The sequence below is a fragment of the Rhinolophus ferrumequinum genome, chromosome 12, assembly GCF_004115265.2.
Source record: "Rhinolophus ferrumequinum isolate MPI-CBG mRhiFer1 chromosome 12, mRhiFer1_v1.p, whole genome shotgun sequence".
In the NCBI taxonomy this organism is placed as follows: domain Eukaryota; kingdom Metazoa; phylum Chordata; class Mammalia; order Chiroptera; family Rhinolophidae; genus Rhinolophus; species Rhinolophus ferrumequinum.
In genome coordinates this window covers 53,321,567-53,341,687 of record NC_046295.1, presented here as the reverse complement: position 1 = coordinate 53,341,687, position 20,121 = coordinate 53,321,567, and the positions used below count along the sequence as shown (strand labels likewise).

General features: G+C 39.8%; 1 protein-coding gene across 5 annotated transcripts in view; it reads right to left on the bottom strand.

Moving 5' to 3' along the window:
- FRMPD1 (FERM and PDZ domain containing 1) overlaps window positions 1-20,121 on the bottom strand; it is a 117,363-nt gene that overhangs the window by 32,789 nt on the left and 64,453 nt on the right. For all 5 annotated transcript variants that reach the window (XM_033123861.1, XM_033123862.1, XM_033123864.1 and 2 more), the window contains exon 2: window positions 6,431-6,535. In XM_033123861.1, coding sequence (XP_032979752.1) covers window positions 6,431-6,531 — 101 coding nt within the window. In that variant the 5' untranslated portion in view covers window positions 6,532-6,535. The remainder of the gene's footprint in view (window positions 1-6,430; window positions 6,536-20,121) is intronic.

Here is a 20,121-nt window from a genome sequence, read left to right as displayed (position 1 = left end):
CTGGAGGAGGAAGATGCAGAGTTGAGCAGACACCAACTCTCCTTTGACAGAGATAAGATACCAACACCAGAAGATAAAACGTCAAGTAGAACACAGCACCGTGCTCTAAAAGAGAAGTCATGAACTGCTATGGGCATTCAGAGAAAGGGGGAAGGAACAGTTTTAACATTGTGGGGTAGAGGGGGAAGGAATCAGGGATGCATTTGCTACCTGGAAGAGGTAGCATTTGAGAGATGTCGAGGGTATACCTTCACGGCCCAGACCCTGGCACACAGAAGATATTTAGTAACTGCTGCTGAGTGGATGGGTGTGTGGATGGATGCATGGCTGGCTGGCTGGCTGACAGCACGGATGCACAGACAGGCATTCTAGGCAGGAGGCTCTGCCTGAGCAGAGGTACAGAAGAGGAAAAACATGGACCACAAACAGAAACAAGGAGTTGTTCAGTATGGATATCTCATGATGACTAATTTTATAGGGGGATTGTGTCTTTTGGCGACCTTTTTTTACTTTTTTGCTTTATAATACGTTTCGCTTCCCTTTCAACTTTGTAGCCATGGAGATTCCAATATGAAACCTCAGATAGGGAAGACTCCTTCTATATAAATCTTTAAAAACATATATGTTCTCTACATGGCTAAAATCAGGTTGAAAGTTGTATTTTCTATCTCGCAAAACCACAGAGTCACAAATTATTTTTCATTTGTCTGTAGAAAATGATTTTTCTCCCTCTAAGAGTCAGTGGTTCTTTCTGGGGAAGATCAAATAGTGATGGGATATGGTGTTTATTGTTATTATAAACTAGAAATGTGGAGGAGTAACAGCTCCCTCAGGGCTCTGTAGTTAAGGTCTAACATTTATTCTCATCCATTTACCAAACACTGTCAGGAACTCTGACTAATGCAATAGGACCTCTCTTATCTGAAAACCAGCTCTCTGTCATTTATAATGATCTCCATTTCAACAAGGACAAGGAAATATTAAAAACTGCCTCATGGAGCCAAAATGCATGACAAGTCCAAGTACAAAGCCTCCTGCATATTACCCCTCAAGGAGCTCTTCAGACCCTGGCTTAGAGCAGATTTAGGCTGTCTGAATAGAGATGACCTGACCCACACAGCTTAAAAGCAAAAAGATTTCTTCTAGGCAAGCACATGGCTAATACTGAGAAGTGTTAGCACATAGACCTAATGAGAGGGAAGAAACAGAAAGCTGTGAAAATTTATACCGAATAAAACCCATAGCTATTCCTAATTTTTAAAAAAATTAAAGCTATGAAAAGGCCTTTCTAAATATAATAAATAAATACTACACTGAAAGCCAAAAATCAACATCCCTTAAAAAAGCAACAGGAAGGATACCTTAGATATTACTCCTATTTAACGTAGCAGGAGAAATGTAATAGTTTTCACAGAAGGAAAAAAGAGGCATAATAAGCAGAAGAAATGGAAAAGTACCACCTTTTTAAAAAAACAGATGAGGATATACACCTAGAAAATGACGAACACAGAGAATTGCTAGTGCTAAAAAAATAAGTTTGGTGGAGTCGCAGGATAAAAACACTAAATGCAGCCACAAAAAGCATTCAACAATTCATTAAAAACAGATTGGTTGATGGGGACGGCTGGATGGCTCAGTTGGTTAGAGCACAAACCTTGAACAACAGGGTTGCTGGTTCGATTCCCACATGGGCCAGTGAGCTGCGCCCTCCACAACTAGATTGAAGACAACGAGCTGCTGCTGAGCTGCAGGAGGGGCACGAGCTCTTAACAACAAGGTTGCCGGTTCAATTCCCTCATGGGATGGTGGGCTGCGTCCCTGCAACTAAAGATTGAAAATGGCAACTGGACTTGGAGCTGAGCTGCGCCCTCCCCAATTAGATTGAAGGAAGACGGAGCTGATGGGCCCTGGAAAACACACTGTTCCTCAATATTCCCCAATAAAATTCATAACAAAGAAACCGCAGATTAGTTGAATATGTATTAGGTGGTAGGCATTCTTAATGAGCTGATGCAATAAAGGAAGGCCCAAGTAATTGGTCAAAGTTATGCTGGATTACAAACTAGTCTCCTTTGTGTTCCTCAAACACACTGGCCTTTGCACAAGCTCTTCCCTCTGCCTAGAATCCACCCCTCCACCCCTCACACACACACACTCCCTAGAGATTTCCCCGACACACCCATACACTTGATCTGTCCAGTTTCTACTCTGTCTTCTGGTTTTGCAGAAATATCACGCTCCCCCTGCAGAGCACACCCACAGAAACTGTACGTCCCTTATTTGAAACATACATCAGTTTTGTAATGGCCAGTGTGAAGTTTCTTGTCCTCTCTAGACCACGCGTATAATTCATATGGCAAAAATCATGTCTTTTTGGTCCCATGTGCTGAACTCAGTGCTAGGCATAGAGTAAGGCTTGATAAATGTTAGGAAAACAAAAGGAAAACCAAACCTTACTACGTGGTTGAAAGAGAATCTATTTTGATGCCTTTCAAAGGGTAGGCTCCAGTTATCTGACTTTTCCACTAGGAAGGGTGCGTTCCTCAACAATGGCAGACAAACAAGGCCCCACTGTGTGGACAGTGCAGTAGCTTTGGCCCTGACATTTTCCCCAAAGGCCATGTTTCAGTTTTTGTTTGGAAAGGCATTGCTTAAGAACAAGACCAAACTGTGACCTCTCCTCACAAAGAATGTTCAATATTTGACAGGGAGCTGAAGGAAATGATCTTTGTGGCGAAATTTCCTCCTCTGAAGCATCTTACAAATATCAAACTGAGCTCTGGTAATCCCAAAACCTACGTATGCTGACGTTGTAATGGTTTCAAATCCTAAATCTGAAGTCACTCCTATGATTTTACATTGGACTAGCATAAGACCTGTGGTTACACTAATGGGATTCCTGTCCGATAACTGGATCTTGCTTAAGGCAGAACTAGAAAAAAACATGTTAAATTTATCAGGAAAACAGTCTTGTGCAGACTAATTCTGTATTTTATGGGTTACTGGGTTAAAAGATCATATTAAGCTGATCGATAACACTGAAAAGGAAAAAAAACCAGATTATGCTTCGCATATTCTCTGGCTTTTTATCTGCTCTCTGATAGAGATAAATATACAGAGGGTACCAAAAAAAAATGCATACACATTTTAAGAAAGGAAAACACTGTATTAAAATTGTAATGCTCAATATATACCGCTAACAAAAGATGAATACAAGTCACGTGTACACATGTTTTTGGCATCCCCCGTATATTTTACCTCTATCTTGTAATGACAAAAAATTCACCTTTGAAGTTCCAGCAGGATGTGGAGAAACTATTTTGAATCTATTTAAACACTGTATTATGTTCAGCTTGAGTGATTTTAAAATCTAAAGTCTGGTATAAGCTGAATTTTTAATCTAAAGTTTATTCAAAGAAAGCAGAAATAGAAGTAGCAGTCTACAACAGAAAGAAATTTAGCATGTAGTCACCATCATAGGACTATACTTGTGGCTGTGACAGTTTCTAGGGGACCATTGAATATATACCTATCTATCTATCTATCTATCTATCTATCTATCTATCTATATACCTATATATCTATATATCTATATACCTATATGTATCTATATATATCTGATATATAGATATATGTAGATATATAGGTATATATTCAACGGTCCCCTAGAAACTGTCACAGCCACAGCATAGTCCTATGATATCTAGATATATGGATATATTCTAGATATATAGATATATATATAGATATATAGATAGATTGAGTATAGTTATAGGGTGAAGGCTTACAGTTGAGAGGAGAAATCGCTCCATTCTTGTTTCAAAAAGGAGATTCAGGAGATAATGACAAGTCCATACATGCAGTATAGGAGCCTTCCAGCCGGTTCTGCTCAAATCTTTCCACTTTTGCCCATGGGTCAAAGTACAATAAAAAAATTGGTACCTGTTATGGTCTTTCTACATCATTAGGAATAGTATAAAGGTCAAATAAGGCCATTCCCATAATTAGTAAACAGACTGTGGTGATAATAAACAAGTAAATTTGGAAACCAACAGCAAGCGCTTCTGATACTAAAATGCCATATAGAGACAGAAAGTAGCTGAGTAGTTGTCTGGGGCTAGGGGAGGGGCAAAGGGGGAATGACTGTTTCTTTTTGGGGTATTGAAAATTAGAATTCTACAGTAAAAATTCTTAAATTAGATTGTGGTGATTGTTGAACAATTCTATGAATATACTAAATACATAACTTCCTACAGGTCACTGTTACCTTGTATTTACATCCTGTAAGAAGCTGGATATTAGAGAGTTCCAAAGTCAAATATCTAGGTAACATCAAGTTAAGGTTATATATATATATCTTTTTTTCTGCAGGAGTTCTCAGAGGCTTTAATGTGCTAAAATGCACTCTGAATCACCAAGGTGGGTGAATGGGTAGGAGTGGGATATAGGCTGCATTACTGCCCAAACAAATCTGACCATGGAACTCTTTTTAGTAGAGCAGCCTAACACTAGGTTTTGCAGAACCCATTTTAGAAAACAATGTACCTAGCAGTTTTCCCATTAGTTCATCAAGCACTACTCAACCACTTGCAATCTCCCGGAACTCAGTTACCTCTTGGCTTTAAGATGAGGCCAAGATTTTCCCTGCCCTCATGGACCTTATAGTCTACAAGAAAGAAAAGGGATGTGTTGAACACATTAGGAGAAGCATATCGCCAACCCACGCTGCAAATCAAATACTATGGGGCACCATGGGCTGGGAACCACTTCATAGAAGATGCAGCATTTCAGCCAGACCTTGAACTGTGCGTGGGTTCTGGAGACCTGGAGGTGGGAGGAAGGGATCTGACACAGGAGCCAGGTCTAAAGGCTGGAAGGAGAGGCAGGGGTGCTTGTCATAAGAGAACAATGAGTAGGTCATTTTAGCTGGTGTATGATGTGAATGAAGCAGAGTAGTAAGACAAATAGCTGTAAGGATAGTGGGTTGCTGATCATGGAGACCCTTGAATGTTGTAATGCGGGGACTCTGGTCCCGCTCCCCGCACAAGAATGCAGGATATGGTGAGGCCAAAACGGAACAACAACGGAGCCATAGATAGGGGAGTCATGCCCCTATATTCTTGATGGCGGCTGGTAGAGACACAAAAGCAAACATCCGCCAGTACCCCAACAAGGGGTCTTCCTGCACCCCCGTCTCACTGGCGGCCGGGCGAGACACAGGAAGTAGGATCAACACAATCTGTAATATAATCCGCTTGCTAACCCCACTTGTTAGCCGCAATCCACCATCTGCTTCTTTGTCAGCTAACCAACCAACCAACCAACCCCTTGCTAATTGCAATCCGCCCTTGCTAGCTCAACCACAGCAGTTATACCAGTGGTCAATGGCGAACTGGTTACAGCTGATGGCCATCTGATTACAGCTGATGGCCATCTACTACCCGAGCCAGCACCTTTCAGCACCGTGAGGCCGAGAGCCTGGAAATTGCTCTCTGGGACTCTGTCCCCACAAATGTCAAACCCAAAATGTTTGAACTCATCTTGTAAGAAATGAACACCCATCAAAGTTTTCTAAGCAGGGGGTTGGCAATGATCCTAACTCTCTGAGCCTCGGGGGTTTCATCTGTAAAATGGGGCTAATTCTATTAGCTTTATCTCCTCACGGTGTGTGAGGATCAGAGCACTTGGCCATAGGGCAGAGCAGCCCTGAGCAAGGTTTATGGCTCAGCAGCAGAACAGCTGTTTCCAGTTCCTTCAGAAGAATGTGTTTCAGAAACACCTGACATGTGATATTTCATCTCTGTGGCAGGGCCAGATGGGAAATCGGAGATAGAAAATGAACACTTTGAAACAGAACATATTTTAAGTTCTCTTGTAGCAGTCAAATCAGATCTGTATTTGATTTCATTTTGTTTTGTTTAGAATGAAATAGGGACTGCAAGGAAGGAACAGCTGCTAGAAACAAAGACAGGGGAAAGAGTATAAACAGCAGATTGCCTGACCCTAACATCAAGTACAAAGACAAGGGGTGTGTGTGGGACAGGGAAAGAGACAGAGAGAGTGAGCAAGCATGTATGTGTGTGTGTTCAAGAGTGTGTGTATAAGTGTGTGTTCCAGAGAGTGTATATGATCATGTGTGTGTGAGTATGAGTGTGTTTGTGTGCGTGTGTCTCTGTAAATGATGAGTTTGGGGTGAGTGTATCTGTGGATGCATGTTTGAGGGACGCAGAGGGAAGAATTGGAAAGGGGACAGAGAGAAGGGCACTCCGGCAAAATTGCTGACCTGTTTATACTTCTCCCACCATATGGTGTAAGAACAAAGCAAGCCGGAGACAGTGATCCCTAGATTCTGCCAAGATTAGCAAAACCTCCTCCCACAGGGACACCAAACCTTAACAGACAGAAATCTCTGCTAGCCCAGGAGCCTTACCGGGCCGAGTTGTCCCGGGAGCGCCGAAGCCATCTTGCCACCATTTGTTCTATTCTGTGTGCTTTCCGTGTCTGGAATAAACTGGCCTCCAGCTCTTCCATTTACCTAAAAGGAAGAAGAGTGTTCTTAAGAAGCTCGCCAACATATTTTGAAGATGATTCTGACAAATGACTATGATGCTTCCTGTATTTACCCATCTTAAGACATGCTAATCAAATAACTAGGACTATCCTTCTCTCTGAAATGAACATAAACAGGTGTCCAGTGTCCACAGAGTGAACAACTTTAGCGGCCCTCTGCCCTAAGGAGTGTCCAGTCTTACGGTAAATTGATTGGCTTTATACCTTAACCAGTAAAACATAAGGATTAGGGAGTTAGAGACGGTTTCTCAAACTGTGACTGTGACCCACTGTAAGAGACATACCTTACTGACACTGGCCCCGCCCCCAACTATGTGTTCATCCCTGGACAGCGCAGCTTAGTTCTGCCTGCATCGGGAACAGCATGCACATACCTATTCTCCCAAATGCTGCTTCTTTTGCTCAATATTTTTTATTTAATTTTTGAATAGGTAATTCATTTGTATACTTCAAACCCTAGACTGTAAAAAAGGATCTATGGTTACTGTACTGTGCACTTAAAAATTCATTAGAAGGGTAGATCTCACCTTAAATGTGTTCTTACAACAACAACAGCAACAACAACAGTAATAAAAATATACAATGAAAGGTCTCGCTCTATCCTTATCTGCCCCCATCTACCTAATTCCCACACCCATATATAACTACTGCTCTCCTTCTCTATTTGTCTTTCCTGAGTTTCTTTATGCCTATTTAAGCAAATACAAATACAGATTTTATATGTCCTCTTTTAACACAAAGGACAGTACACCATACACATTGTTCTGCATCATGCTTTCTTCTCCTTAGAATATAGTATATCCATGATATCATTCTACATCAATACATAGAATGCTTCTTCATTCTTCCTGACAACTACTGAGTATTACATTGTACAAATGTACTGTAATTTAAAAAGTAGCCCTCTCTTGATAGATGTTTGGGTTATTGCGAATCCTTTGCTATTCTAAATAATACTGTAAGGAATTATGTTGTACATGTATCATTTCTGCAGGTATGCAATTATATATCTGGATAAGTTCCCAAATATTACATTGCTACATAGGTCAAAAGTTATATGCATTGTACTTTGATAGATGTTGTCAGGTTACAAAAAAATATATATGTGCTTGAGATTCAAGTTTAATAAATAAATAAATAAATAAATAAATAAATAAATAAATAAATACATAGATAGATAGAGATTTTTTTTCTATCCTAGTCTATTTTACTTTTTAAAGTACTGGTCTCAAATCACCAAATTAATTTCACAATCCAGTAAATAACCACACAACATAAGATATGATATTGAGAAATAACCATGGATACAGAGAAAATTTTAAAAAGAATTATAAGAGATGTTGCTTAACACTACACAAATATATTTGAAAACATTGAAGACATAGATGACTTTCAAGGAAAATATAAAATGATATAAGATGATCCTAAAAGAGACGGAAAATATAAAAAGACAATTAGCATAGAAGAGAACTTTGTTAAAGAGCTACAACCTCCCCCCCCAAAAAAAAGGACACAGACACATTCAAAGGTGAATTCTTACAAATCTATAAGGTGTACCTCACACTGATAATTTTTTGTTTTAATCTTTTTATTTTAGAATAGTTTCAGATGTATAAAAGGTTGCAAAGATAATACAGAGAGTTCCCATATACCCTTCATTCAGCTTTCCTTAATGTTAACATCTTATATAATCATTGTACCTTTGTCAAAATTAAGAAATTAACATTGGTCCAATAATATTAACTAAACTATAGACTTTATTCCAATTTTACCAGTTTTTCTGCTAATGTTCCTTTTCTGTTCCAAGATCCAATCCAGGATACCATGAAGCTTTTCACTAGCTTAGTTTACTTTTCCCCAAATCCTATTTTAGCTGTTCTAGAGCAGAAAGAAGGAAAGCTTCCAAATTCTTTCTAAGCAACCAGTATAATATTGATACCAATTCTGTTAAAAACAGTACAGTAAAGATACAATCTCTCTTGTGAATGTCAAAGTAAATATCCTAGATAAAATATTAGCAAATAGAACCTATCAACAATCAACAGAGTAATAGGATCTATACCAGGAGTGCACTAACCAGGGCATATAAAAATGAAAGCAGAACACCAAACTCATCACTTTAAAAGCCTGGAGACACATTTTCAGTCAAATGACAGCCAAATTAATGGACCAAACAAACAAACAAACAAAAAACAACAACATAGGTTGCAACCAAAAATAAATTCCATTTAGATCAAGGGATGTGTCAGTCTAGCTTTTGTCTACAATAGGGCCCCCTGACCTCAATACTGTCTTCAGTTCTAGGCATCTCACTTTTTCTAAATTATAAAAGTAAGAGAGAGTACACTTCTGTAAAATACAGTAAATTGAAACAATGTCTTAATCTCTTCTCTTTCCTAAAATAAATTACAGTAAAGGAATAAAAAATGGGGATGAACCCACAGAATAAAGAGAACAACAGGGAAGACAATAGATGAGAGATGCTGACAATGTTTGGAAGATAAAAATTGTTTGAAGAAGAGGTAAGATCAGAGCAACAGAAACAGAAACCTATGTGCTTTCAGAAGGGGATTCTGATGAAAAATGAGCTGATTTGCCCTAAGATGGCTCAGGAATTAGAGGCAGCAGGTATGGGAGAAAGCAGGGGTGAGGAATAGGGCTAAAAACATGGAAACAGATCTCTATAAGCAGCAATTGTTCACAGGGAACATCCCACTTGCACACCTAGGCAACCATACCTTGCCCACTCTACTGTAGACACGGGGCTTATTCTTTGGAGAAATCAAACAAGAGAGACTTCAGACTTGAGAAGACCTGGCACAATAGAGGGTACAGGAATGAAAATAGAAGGAGTAAGTAAAACTCTTCATAATGAATGATAAGACCTCCAGTTCCTTCCTTTGCCCAGCTCTCAGAATACTGGCAGCTAGGATTTTATATCCCAAATAAGAGACTAGAAAATCCTTTTATGGAGAACTGAACACACCAGAAAAAAGACCTTCAGATACTGGTACTTCTAGCAACTAGATGCCAGCTCACCCAGCATTAAATTCTATTAGTCAATGAGCCCCACCCACCATACAAAGCTTCCAGTCATTTATTTTTAGTGTCGCCATGAAACTGCAGTGGTTCATCCATAATCAATATGAATAGATATTTGAGGAGAGCATTCATTACGAAAAACAGATGAAAATAAAAAGAACTCAGAAGAAGCAGAGACAATGCAGGAAAGAGAAGAAAAAATTTAATCTATAATTTAGACTCCCCCAAAAAGATAAAATGTTACATCCATGAAACAAGAAGAGAAATTTCTTTGAAAAAGAACAATCAGAAAACAAGAATGAATACTTGGAAATTAAAAATAAGATGGCTGGAAAAAATTCAATTAAAAAGTTGAGAAATACAGTCAATGAAATATTGTAGAAAGAGTAATCAAAAGCCAAAGACAGGGAAAATCGAAAAGATTAAAAATCTATACTATCAATCCTGGAGGTCCAATATTCATCCACTATGCATTATAGAAAGAGAGAGTATGGGAAATGGAGTAAGAAAATTGTTAAATAATTCAATAAAATTTTCCTGAAAAACATAAGTTTCCAGAATAAGAACATCTACTAATTGCCCACCACAATGAATGACAAAGGACCCAGATCAAGAAATAACATCAAAATTTCAGAAACTAGAAACAGAATATCTTCAAAACTTCCAGAGAAAAAAAATAGATCATATACAAACAATTGAGAACAAATGACTTTAGATTTCTTAATAACAACAATGGAAGCTTGAAAACATTAAAACCATGTCTTCAAATTTCTGAAGAAAAATAATTTTCAACCTCGAATTCTATACCCAGTCAAACTGTCAATCAGGTAGTAACGACATTTTCAAATGTTCAGGTCTCAAAAAATTAACCTCTCACATACACTTTCACAGGATGTTAAGAGGATGTGCTCCTCTTAACAAAGTAAATAAAGGAGAAATGGGATTCAGGAAATTGGGGATGAAATACAGACAAGAAGCAAAGGGAATACCCAGGATGACTGAAGGGATGTTTTATGGTAACACCTGTATGTAAGACCTAGAGAGCAACCTATACAGACTGGTGCATAAAGACAGGTTTTAGGAAAAAGAAGTATGAGTGGATAGGTTATCTGATGTGTTTCTGCAGAAAATTTCACTGAAAGGCTGTTGGAGAGTGTAGGAAGAATTAGCAACAAGTACATGGAAAACTAAGCAAATCAAAAATAGAGAATTATGAAATCTAAGAAAAACAAAAAGTTGTACAAAAAAGGAAACAAAATTATAGTTCAATACTTGGCTGAACAATGAACAATATTTACATTGTCATAATAATATAAATGCTGGAAAATGTAAACAATCAAAAACAGTGATACAAATGATGTTGAGAGGATGTGGCAAAGGGAAGCCAGGGTAGTAGTTTAAGAGGTAAATTCTCATCTACCATAATAATTAGATAACGCCTAAAATTAATAAATTAGGAAATAGCAATGCAAGCATATTTCTCAGAAATATGGAGGAAAAAAACAGAGGAAACAGCTAGAAAAGTTGAAAAAGTTTGCCTTTAAGAAAGGAAATTAGAGCTGAGGAGGAGTGGGGCAGGGACTGCTGATTTCTATTATAAATCCTTATTATTTTCTTTTTCAACTATTTTAAATAATTAACTTAATTTTTAAAATTGGATATATGCGTATAGTAAAATGCATAGAAAAATATAATGAAAATAAAATCACCTATAAGCCTATCTCTCAGAGTTATCAACTGTTAATTTTCTTTTTTTATGTTAATACATGCTATATATTTTATTAAAATGAGATAATATACTTTTCCCACTTAATATTTCATGAACAGCGTTCCATATTAATATTTAAGCATTTACATCATCATTTCAAATTGCTATATAGTATTATTTTTTTGCCATATCATAATTTATTCAATAAATCTATCACTGGACATTTGTGCTGTTTCCAATTTTTCACTATTATAAAAGCTTTACAATGAACATCCTTATTCATGGTAAATGGCTACTTGCCAGGTATTTTCTTGGGATAAATTCCTAGAAGTGAAACTACTGGATTTAAGCATATGTTCATTTATAAGAATTTGGATGTGTATTGTCAGATTATGAAGGTACCAATTTACCCTCCTGCCAGGACAGACCTTTTCAAATATTGTATACTATCATTTTAAAAATTTTTTGCTAATAGGATGGAAAACACTGCCTAATTATTGACTTAAATGTTTGTATTTTGAAAACTACAGAATGAAATTAAATTATCATCCACGCTCTCATAAACACTGGATATTTATAATTTTAAAAATATTTGCTAATGGGATGGAAAGTAGCACCTAATTATTGCTTTAAATACATACATATTTTAAAATATAAAAAACAAAAGTAAATGTCATACATAGTTCCATCACATTAAAAATATATAAAGTATCCTATTTTGAGCATCCAATCCAAATCACTATTAACAATTTGGTGGGTATTCACACTCACTTTGCCCTAAATCTATAGAGACCTATATTACATATATTAAAATGTATAATCCACAAAAAATAGACTCATGCTGTACTCAGTGCTCTGCTCTTTGCATTTTTTAACCTGTGAATATATCACGGACATCTTTCCAGATCAGAGATCATCATAGTTTTGATTTGAAGTTATTTGATTACGAGTACATCTGAACATTTTTCATGCGTTATGGCCATTTATATTCCTTTTTTGTTACTTTCCTTTTTCTGGTTTTCCCTTTTGTTTTTATTGGAATGTTTGCCTTCTTGTTATTGTAAAACCTCTTTCATAATATGGATTATTTAATGTCCTTTTGCCGAGGACACAAAACCACATTATATTTTTGTGAGACTTACCGTGGAGGGTTAAGAATGTAGGTTCTAGTGTCCTGATACTACAAGGACTAATCACAAAGCATAGAAGAATAAATGTCCAACAAAACCCGCAGCATATTGTTTTCAAATATCAGTTAGGCCCTTAACAGGAGTGAGTCAGCTGGCAATTCTAGGATATGGATATTAACATGATTTGTCTTGTGTCTGACCATCACATTTTCAGCACCTTTTTATGGGAGATCTAGGATGATAAGGAGACTTAAAGCCAAGGCACTGAAAAAAAAATCAGAGAACGTTTGTTCGACAAAAGCCTACATGGTCATGGTTCACCAACAGTCCAAAGGCCACCACGTGGAACAGATATATTCCACATGATTCTGGGGTGCAGACCCAGAATTGGGGCAATGGCACAGAGAGGGAGACTCCAGCTCAGGCTAAGGCTAGACCTCTCTACTGTTCCTAGTGATCCAAGGATAGAATGAGTTTTCTCAAGAATTAGCAAGCTTCGGTCATTGAAGGCAGTCAAGCAGAGGCTGAATAACGAACTCTGCATGGCTGTAGAAGGGCCACTCCAATGGAATACAGGGACTAGATGACTTCTGCAGTTCTTTCTATCCATGCAGCTTGAGGTCTCTACTAGAGCTAAGAACAAGGCCAGATGATATTTGCTGTGCTCTGTCTTAAAATTCAAAGACCCGCACTCCCTGGAGCAGCTGGAAGTCCTGAAGTAACCACAGCACTGGAAGATACAAAATCTTCAGTCTTCAAATGATGGCAGAGTTGTCAGGGATCTCAGACACATCCATAGGCCTGAAGACTTTTCATTCCTATTGAAGGTCATCGAGCTGCAGTGGTTACTTACAGGGGATTATTATAAAACTGCTGCCAAATACAATTTAGCTAATCGATTTCTATAAACATATATGACTCTAATTAAAAGAATTAATTTGCATTTTATATCTGGCCTGTGGGTAGGCACATGCCTTCATCCAGGGATCCCCGAAGACCAAACAAATGACTACATCAACCAAGACATTAAAGCTTCATCTCTCTGAAGCTTCAGTCCTCCAGTCATGCTGCCCTCTACCCCCCTCCCACCACCACCATCTACAATAAATCAGCTCCCTCTGTGTACATCAGCCTTTCTGGATTTGAACATAACAATCATGTCTTCAATGAAGTCTCCTCTGCCCCAGAATAAACATCCTCAGCTCCTTTCAGTTCTTCATGTGACAAGACTTTAGAGAACCCTCCTCTGGGTACATACCAGTTTGGCAAAACCCCACAAAGGGCATGAATTCCCAAACTGAATGCCCAACTACTTCTCTGGTTGTCTGGAACAAAGTAATAAGAAAAGGCAAACTCTCTCAAAGTATTCTGCAAGTGGAGAAGAAGACTAAATACATCATGGTGATAGCTATCTTAAAAGCAAATGCAGGATACACAACTAAGGATAAAAACTCTTCAAACAGGATATATGAGGTAATAATAAAAGACTTCAAGAAACTAGTACGTGCTATTGAGAAATGGAAAACATCAGTGGAGGCAGCAACGGATAGGACAGAAACTAAAGAGCCAAAAATCATTTACATAAAGTCCAAGGATATAAACCAACTGTTGACACAAGAAAAACACACACAAACAAGAAACCAAAATGTGTGCCAAGTATCTAGACTTTTGAATAATGAGAGAAATAAACTACCAAACTGACAGTTTCTCTTAAACTAACATAAATTTAAATGTTAAAACTTCTTGACCTTCCTCCCTTGGCTCCTGTGACATCTCTCTCTTCATTTTTCTCCAACCTCTCAGATTACACCTACTCAGCCTTCTTGGTTCTCAGCTCCCTTCTCATCTAAATAAATGGTATCTATTATTTCTCAACCAGTGGTTCCCAAACATCACTGCACATTAGAATCACTTGAGAAGCTTTTAACAACCCTAGGTTGAACTCTAGACCAGTTAAATCAGAATGTTTGAGGGTGCAAGCCAGACACTAGTAGTTTGTAAAGACACCTCCCCCACTCCAGTGATGATTCCAATGTACAGCAGTTTGAGAATCACTGCTCTAAACACTCTCTATGGGCGACATCATTTACTCCCACAGTTTCAGCTGCTTTGAGCACTGCCTGCCTCTTTAGGATCTCTACCAAGATGTCCCATAAACACTTGAGCCAGTTATATAGAAGACAGAATTCACCATCTTTCTTTGCTCCACTCCTGAAATCTGCTTCCCCCACCAAAAACAAAAACAAAAACAAAAAAAAGTATAACGTCTTGTTGCAGGAGATTACCATTTACGTAATCCTCTAACTTCCCAAGTCAAAAATGTGTACATCACATCATTCTCGTTTCATGCCACACATTGGGCCAGTCACCAAGGTCTACTGGCTTTGCCCCCAATGATCTCAATCTCTTCCTTCCTTCTCCTTTCTTAAGCTACTGCCATAATTCAAACTTTGATTCTGTCTGAAATTCTATCATAACCCCCTAGCCAGTCTCTGTGCTTTTAGATATGCCCTCCATCAAACTATCCTCCATAGGCTGCCAAAGTGATAGAACGTGTCATTCTAATCATGTCACTTTTATTTTCAAAATCCTTCCGTGGTTCCCCTTCATCTTTAGAGTACAGTCTGAGCTCAGGAATCACAATAAGATCCCTAACAATTATATTAACAATACTACTGTTTACTATGTGCCAGGCACTGGGCTAAGCAATCTACGTTATCTTATTTAATGCTTATTACAACCCTCATTTACAAAAAGGAAATTAAGGCATGAAGAAGTTAAGTCATTTGGCCAAGAGCACACAGCAAGGAAGTGGCAGAAGTGGAATTCCAAATCAGATGAACTTGCTTATCTCTGGAGCTGGAAACAACCATTCCATCCCACTGCCTCGCTCCCAGCCTGGAGGTAACAGTGAAAGCCTTTTGTGATCTGGCCCCTGCCTAGCTGTCTGTCTCGTCTCCCTCACACTGTACACTCCAGCAGAACTGAATTACCTATTGTTCCCCAAACAGGCCCTGAATTCTCACACGCTCATGCCTCTGCAGATGCTTTTTCCTCTGCCTAGTCCCCACCCCCTGAACGTCCACCCATCAAGTGCTACTCGCACTTCCACGTGTGTATGGTAGTACCCGGGGCTAGCACAGAACTCTTCTCAGAACTCTTCTCTCTCCAGCTTGTTTTCTCTGTAAAAACATTTACAATAATCCCTGCCCAGCTGTGTTCCAAGGCTGTTTAACGCTTACATTCCATTATGTTGTGACAATTCTTTGAAAACTCTAAAGTTCTATGCAAATGTGCCCAAGAGAAACCTCTTTTTCGGAGGTGGTGTTAGCTCCGTTGTTGTATGACCAAGTTTGGTCATACTGAGGCAAAAGTTTGAAGTATAAGAAATTTACCTCTGCCATAAAAAGGAATGAAATACTGATACATGTGCTTCTCCGTTCCTCAAAACAGCCCTAGATGGCCCCGCCTTGTGTGTTGGTTCCAGATCTCCTCACTCTCTGAGACGTATTCCAGCCCCATATAACTTTCAAAACCCAGCTGAAGCTCCACGACATCCAGGACACGTTCCTACTCAGCCGTCTACCCGATCAGCCTCAGCTCGCCAGTCGCAGGGCTCTGGCACCGTGTCACCCCTCCACCCAGCCTGTGTCCTCCTCATCCACGCTCTTGTCTTGTGTTTCCTCACTTCAGACAGATTCAGGTCTCATTTTTCTGCCACCTAGATTGTAAACTCCTTGAGGGTAGGGGAAAGGTGTCCTGTTTCTTTACAATCCCTGCAGGGTCTAGCAGAATGCCTGGAGCTCAGCTGACATTTGTCGCATTCATAATAATGGCAGGTTATGGATATCTGAAATTCTATGGTAAGATCAGAACACTAGAACAACAAGCTTTCATTTTCAAATGTTCTAAGCCAAAAAACAAAAAAAAGTTACTTGCAAATATTTTAGGGGAACTCGTATTTGTATTTTCCTCAGGTCAATCATTTGACGTTGCCTTGGTTCATTGCAGTGATTATAGCTCAGTGAAAGATAATGGGCTGGATTATCCGTATTCATTTTCTAAAAGGAATTCAAATCAAGATGATGCTTTTGCAGAAAACTGACAGGCAGTTCTGGGAGAGGAAGGGGGACTTACCTATCATACCACATGATCATTCCTCAAAGTGGAATTGCAACCGGGGCCCCATGAAGGAGCTTCGATTCTCTCTGGCCTCCACAGGGTTCCCAGTCATGTCTCTCACTGCAACCCAGGCTCTGACACTCAGACTTCACGGGTCATGTCACTCGTGGTCATAAAAAGAGTCAAAAGCTAAATGACACTGTTTTATTTTCATTTCTCCTTTTGGAATTGCACCACACATCATCTCTGCTCCTCCTCTGTCTTCCCTTCTCTCTTTTTAGGTCTCCAACAGGAATCCCTGTTTTACAGACAGGACTCTGAGTGTCTAAAAAAGATTTATCATGAACAACCAGTGTCTCCAGTTGTTTCTCTTGGTTTTCTAAGACCCTCAGTCCTGTAAAGGGACTCTGGCCACCAGGACCCTCTGCCATTTCACCTTGCACAAGGTGAAAAGGAGATGCAGGAGGCAGCTCACGGGAAAGTACCCTGGACCATCATCACTCCAGAGTGGCAGTCCCCAAATGACAGTTGATCTCAAACTGCCCTCATGACTTTTGCCATGTCAGCGAACTGCCAGACTACCACACCTGTAACATACGGTCTGTGTAAGAGCATCCTATGGTACAGTGCCTCCTACTTTAGCTTCATCCTAGGCAGGAATATTCATTAAATCACAGGTCTGATCATGCCAGAAATGTATTTTTTTTTCCCCTGGTACACATTGAAATAAAGACACAACTATTTAAACAAAAATGTTTATTCATGTATCTTGGTTTGTATGCCTTTGGGAAACATGGGTTCAGGGCATCATCATGCCACTCAGATTTCACATTTGCCTAACGGGATTAGATATCTCTTCGGAAGGGCTCAGCCTCTTATCTAGCTCTGCATGGCCCTCTGGGAGCTGCAGGGCGGCAGCAGGAACAGTCAGCACTAATGGCACCTCCGCTGTGCCTTTCTCTTGCTAGCGATCTGAGGGCACAGGGACCCAGGCCACTGCAAGCAGAAGACTAGAAGATGGTCACATAAGCCGTCCACTTTGTCAGATGGACAATGAGCCCTGGAAAGGACGTGAGAAAGGACTGACGCTAACAGTGAAGCTACCGTCAAGGTAGCACCTCACCACGACTCTACATGCAGGGGCCCCGTAAGCAGCCTCCAAAGTGGATGGCAGAATGACCTTGCTGAGTTGGCTGTGGCTGCTAAGCCCCTTGCATCCACCCTGGGCAGGAACCAAGCACTGTATAGGGAGACAGAAGACCTGCAATCAGGTTCCTGCTCTCCTACCAGAGGACCCATGACCCAAGTCACGTCCCTTCCCTCTTGGAGTCTCCCTTTTTCTACCTGTAAAGTTAAGGGGTTAAGCATGGATGAACCTTGAAAGCACTGTGCTAAGTGAAAGCAGCCAGTCACCAAAGACCACACATTATAAGATTCCATTCATGTGAAAGTCCAGAATCGGCAAATCTATAGTGACAGAAAGAAATTAATGCTCATTTCGGCTGGGGGATCTAGGGGGATCGAGGAGTATAACAAAATAGACAAAACTGAGTGTCTTCATGAAGCTTATATTCTAGTGGAGGCTCTCACTAGACAAGAAACAATGAACATGACAAAGGAAATTAATTAAGAATGTTAGAAAGTGACAAGTGCTAGGGAGAAAAAGAGAGAATCAGATTATCAGTGCCATGGAGCCGGGAGTCAGGGGTCATGCTGAAGTTCAGTAACGTTGAGATCGTGTTATGGGTTTGCCCACTCAGACCTCCAGAGGCCACAGAGCCGTCTCTTTCCAATTTTCTAAGTCAAATCTCTAGTCAAGCACTTCACTGTGACACACCTAGACCAACATCACCAGGGCTCCTGTTTTCCTTTCTTCCTCTCTGAGTCAACTCTAACATCCACTCGTTCATTCAAGGAACACTTACTGATCAGCAACAATGTGCCAGGTACAGGGGCTGAGGGGGACACTGAGACGAGCAAGCATGGCTCTCACTGTCAGGAGTCTGTGATTCACCAGGGGAATAAGAGATATAAACACCTCATTGTCATTCAGAGCAGAAGAGAAGAAGCCATTTGTTAGACGTGAGGAAAGGTTGCAAGAGTTTTGCACCTTCCTCTATAGGTTTCAAAGCACTCTCATGGATGGGCATGGATGACTTCACTTGGTGGTCACATCCTGATCTTCCTCCTTCCATGCTTTCCCAATGATGTTGGGCTCAAGGCTCTACCCCAATGACCTTTCCTGTCAAGAGCACAGACTTGAGTTCCAATCCCAACTCTCAGTAACCATGTGCTAACCACGCATCCTTGGACAAGTACCTACATCTCCCTGAACCTGTAATGTCATCTGTGAGGTGGGCTGACTTCACCTACCTTATAGTAAATCAGATAATATATATGAAGTACTACCAGAATGCATGAGACAAAGAAAGTCGTCAATAATGGTAGTTATAATAATGTTGCTGTTAATTTCAGGGTATCCTCTTGTCTATATTGTGACTTAACTGTTTCATCTATGCCTTTTTATCTTCCTAATGTAATTCCTAGACTGCATTTCTCTCCAGCTGCCCTCAGTCCTACCTATTGGGCAATGAATTATTGAATAAATGAGTCAATTAAGGGGAAATTAGAATAAGAGAGAGAGAGAGAAGGCACAGATAAGTGTCAGGTTTCTGGTTTGGATGGCTGGAGATGGTGGTCCCTTTCACCAAAGGAGGAAACACTGGGAGAAGGACATGTCTGAGAGGAAAGGTGAAGAGTTTGGTTGGGAACAGCTGAATTGAAGCACTTGAAGACCATTCGTGGATATGTCCATAGACAGTTGGAGTTGAAAATAAAACCTGGAGTGTCATCAGGTTGAAACCACTAGAATGAATGATTATCCTAAGAGAAGCTGCATATCGGAATCACTGAGATCTTTAAAATAACTCCAATGCCCAGGCTCCACCTGCCCAGAGATGCTATTGAACTGGTCTGGGGTGGCGCCTGGGCAGAGTTAAAGGAGCCCCTATAATTGTAATGTGCAAATAGGGTTCAGCACCACTGGGGTAGCATGAGCAGAACTAAGGAAGGAGCGACGAGCCCTGGGTGGTACTATCATTTCAGGGGCTGAAGACCCAAGGGAATCATGGAGAAAACTGAGAAGAAATGGGTAGAAAGGCCTGAGAGCAACCAGAAGAGCTTGGGGAGGAGAAAGGCTCAAACAGTGGTATGTAAACAGTTTGCTGGTTCTTCAATAAGCTAATCTCAGAGCTATCATTGACCCAGCGATTCCACTCCTACATATATACCCCAAAGAGTTGAAAGCAGATGTTCAAACAAAAACTTGTACACGAATGTTCATAGCAACACTATACACAATAGCCAAAAGATGGAAACAACACAAAGGTTCATCAATGGATGAAAAGATAAACAAATCGTGGTATACACACACACTGAAATATTATTCAGACATAAAGAGGAATGAAATGCATGCTACAACATGGATGAGCCTTTAAGACGTCATGCTAAGTGAAAGAAGACAGACACAAAAAGTCACACGTTGTATGA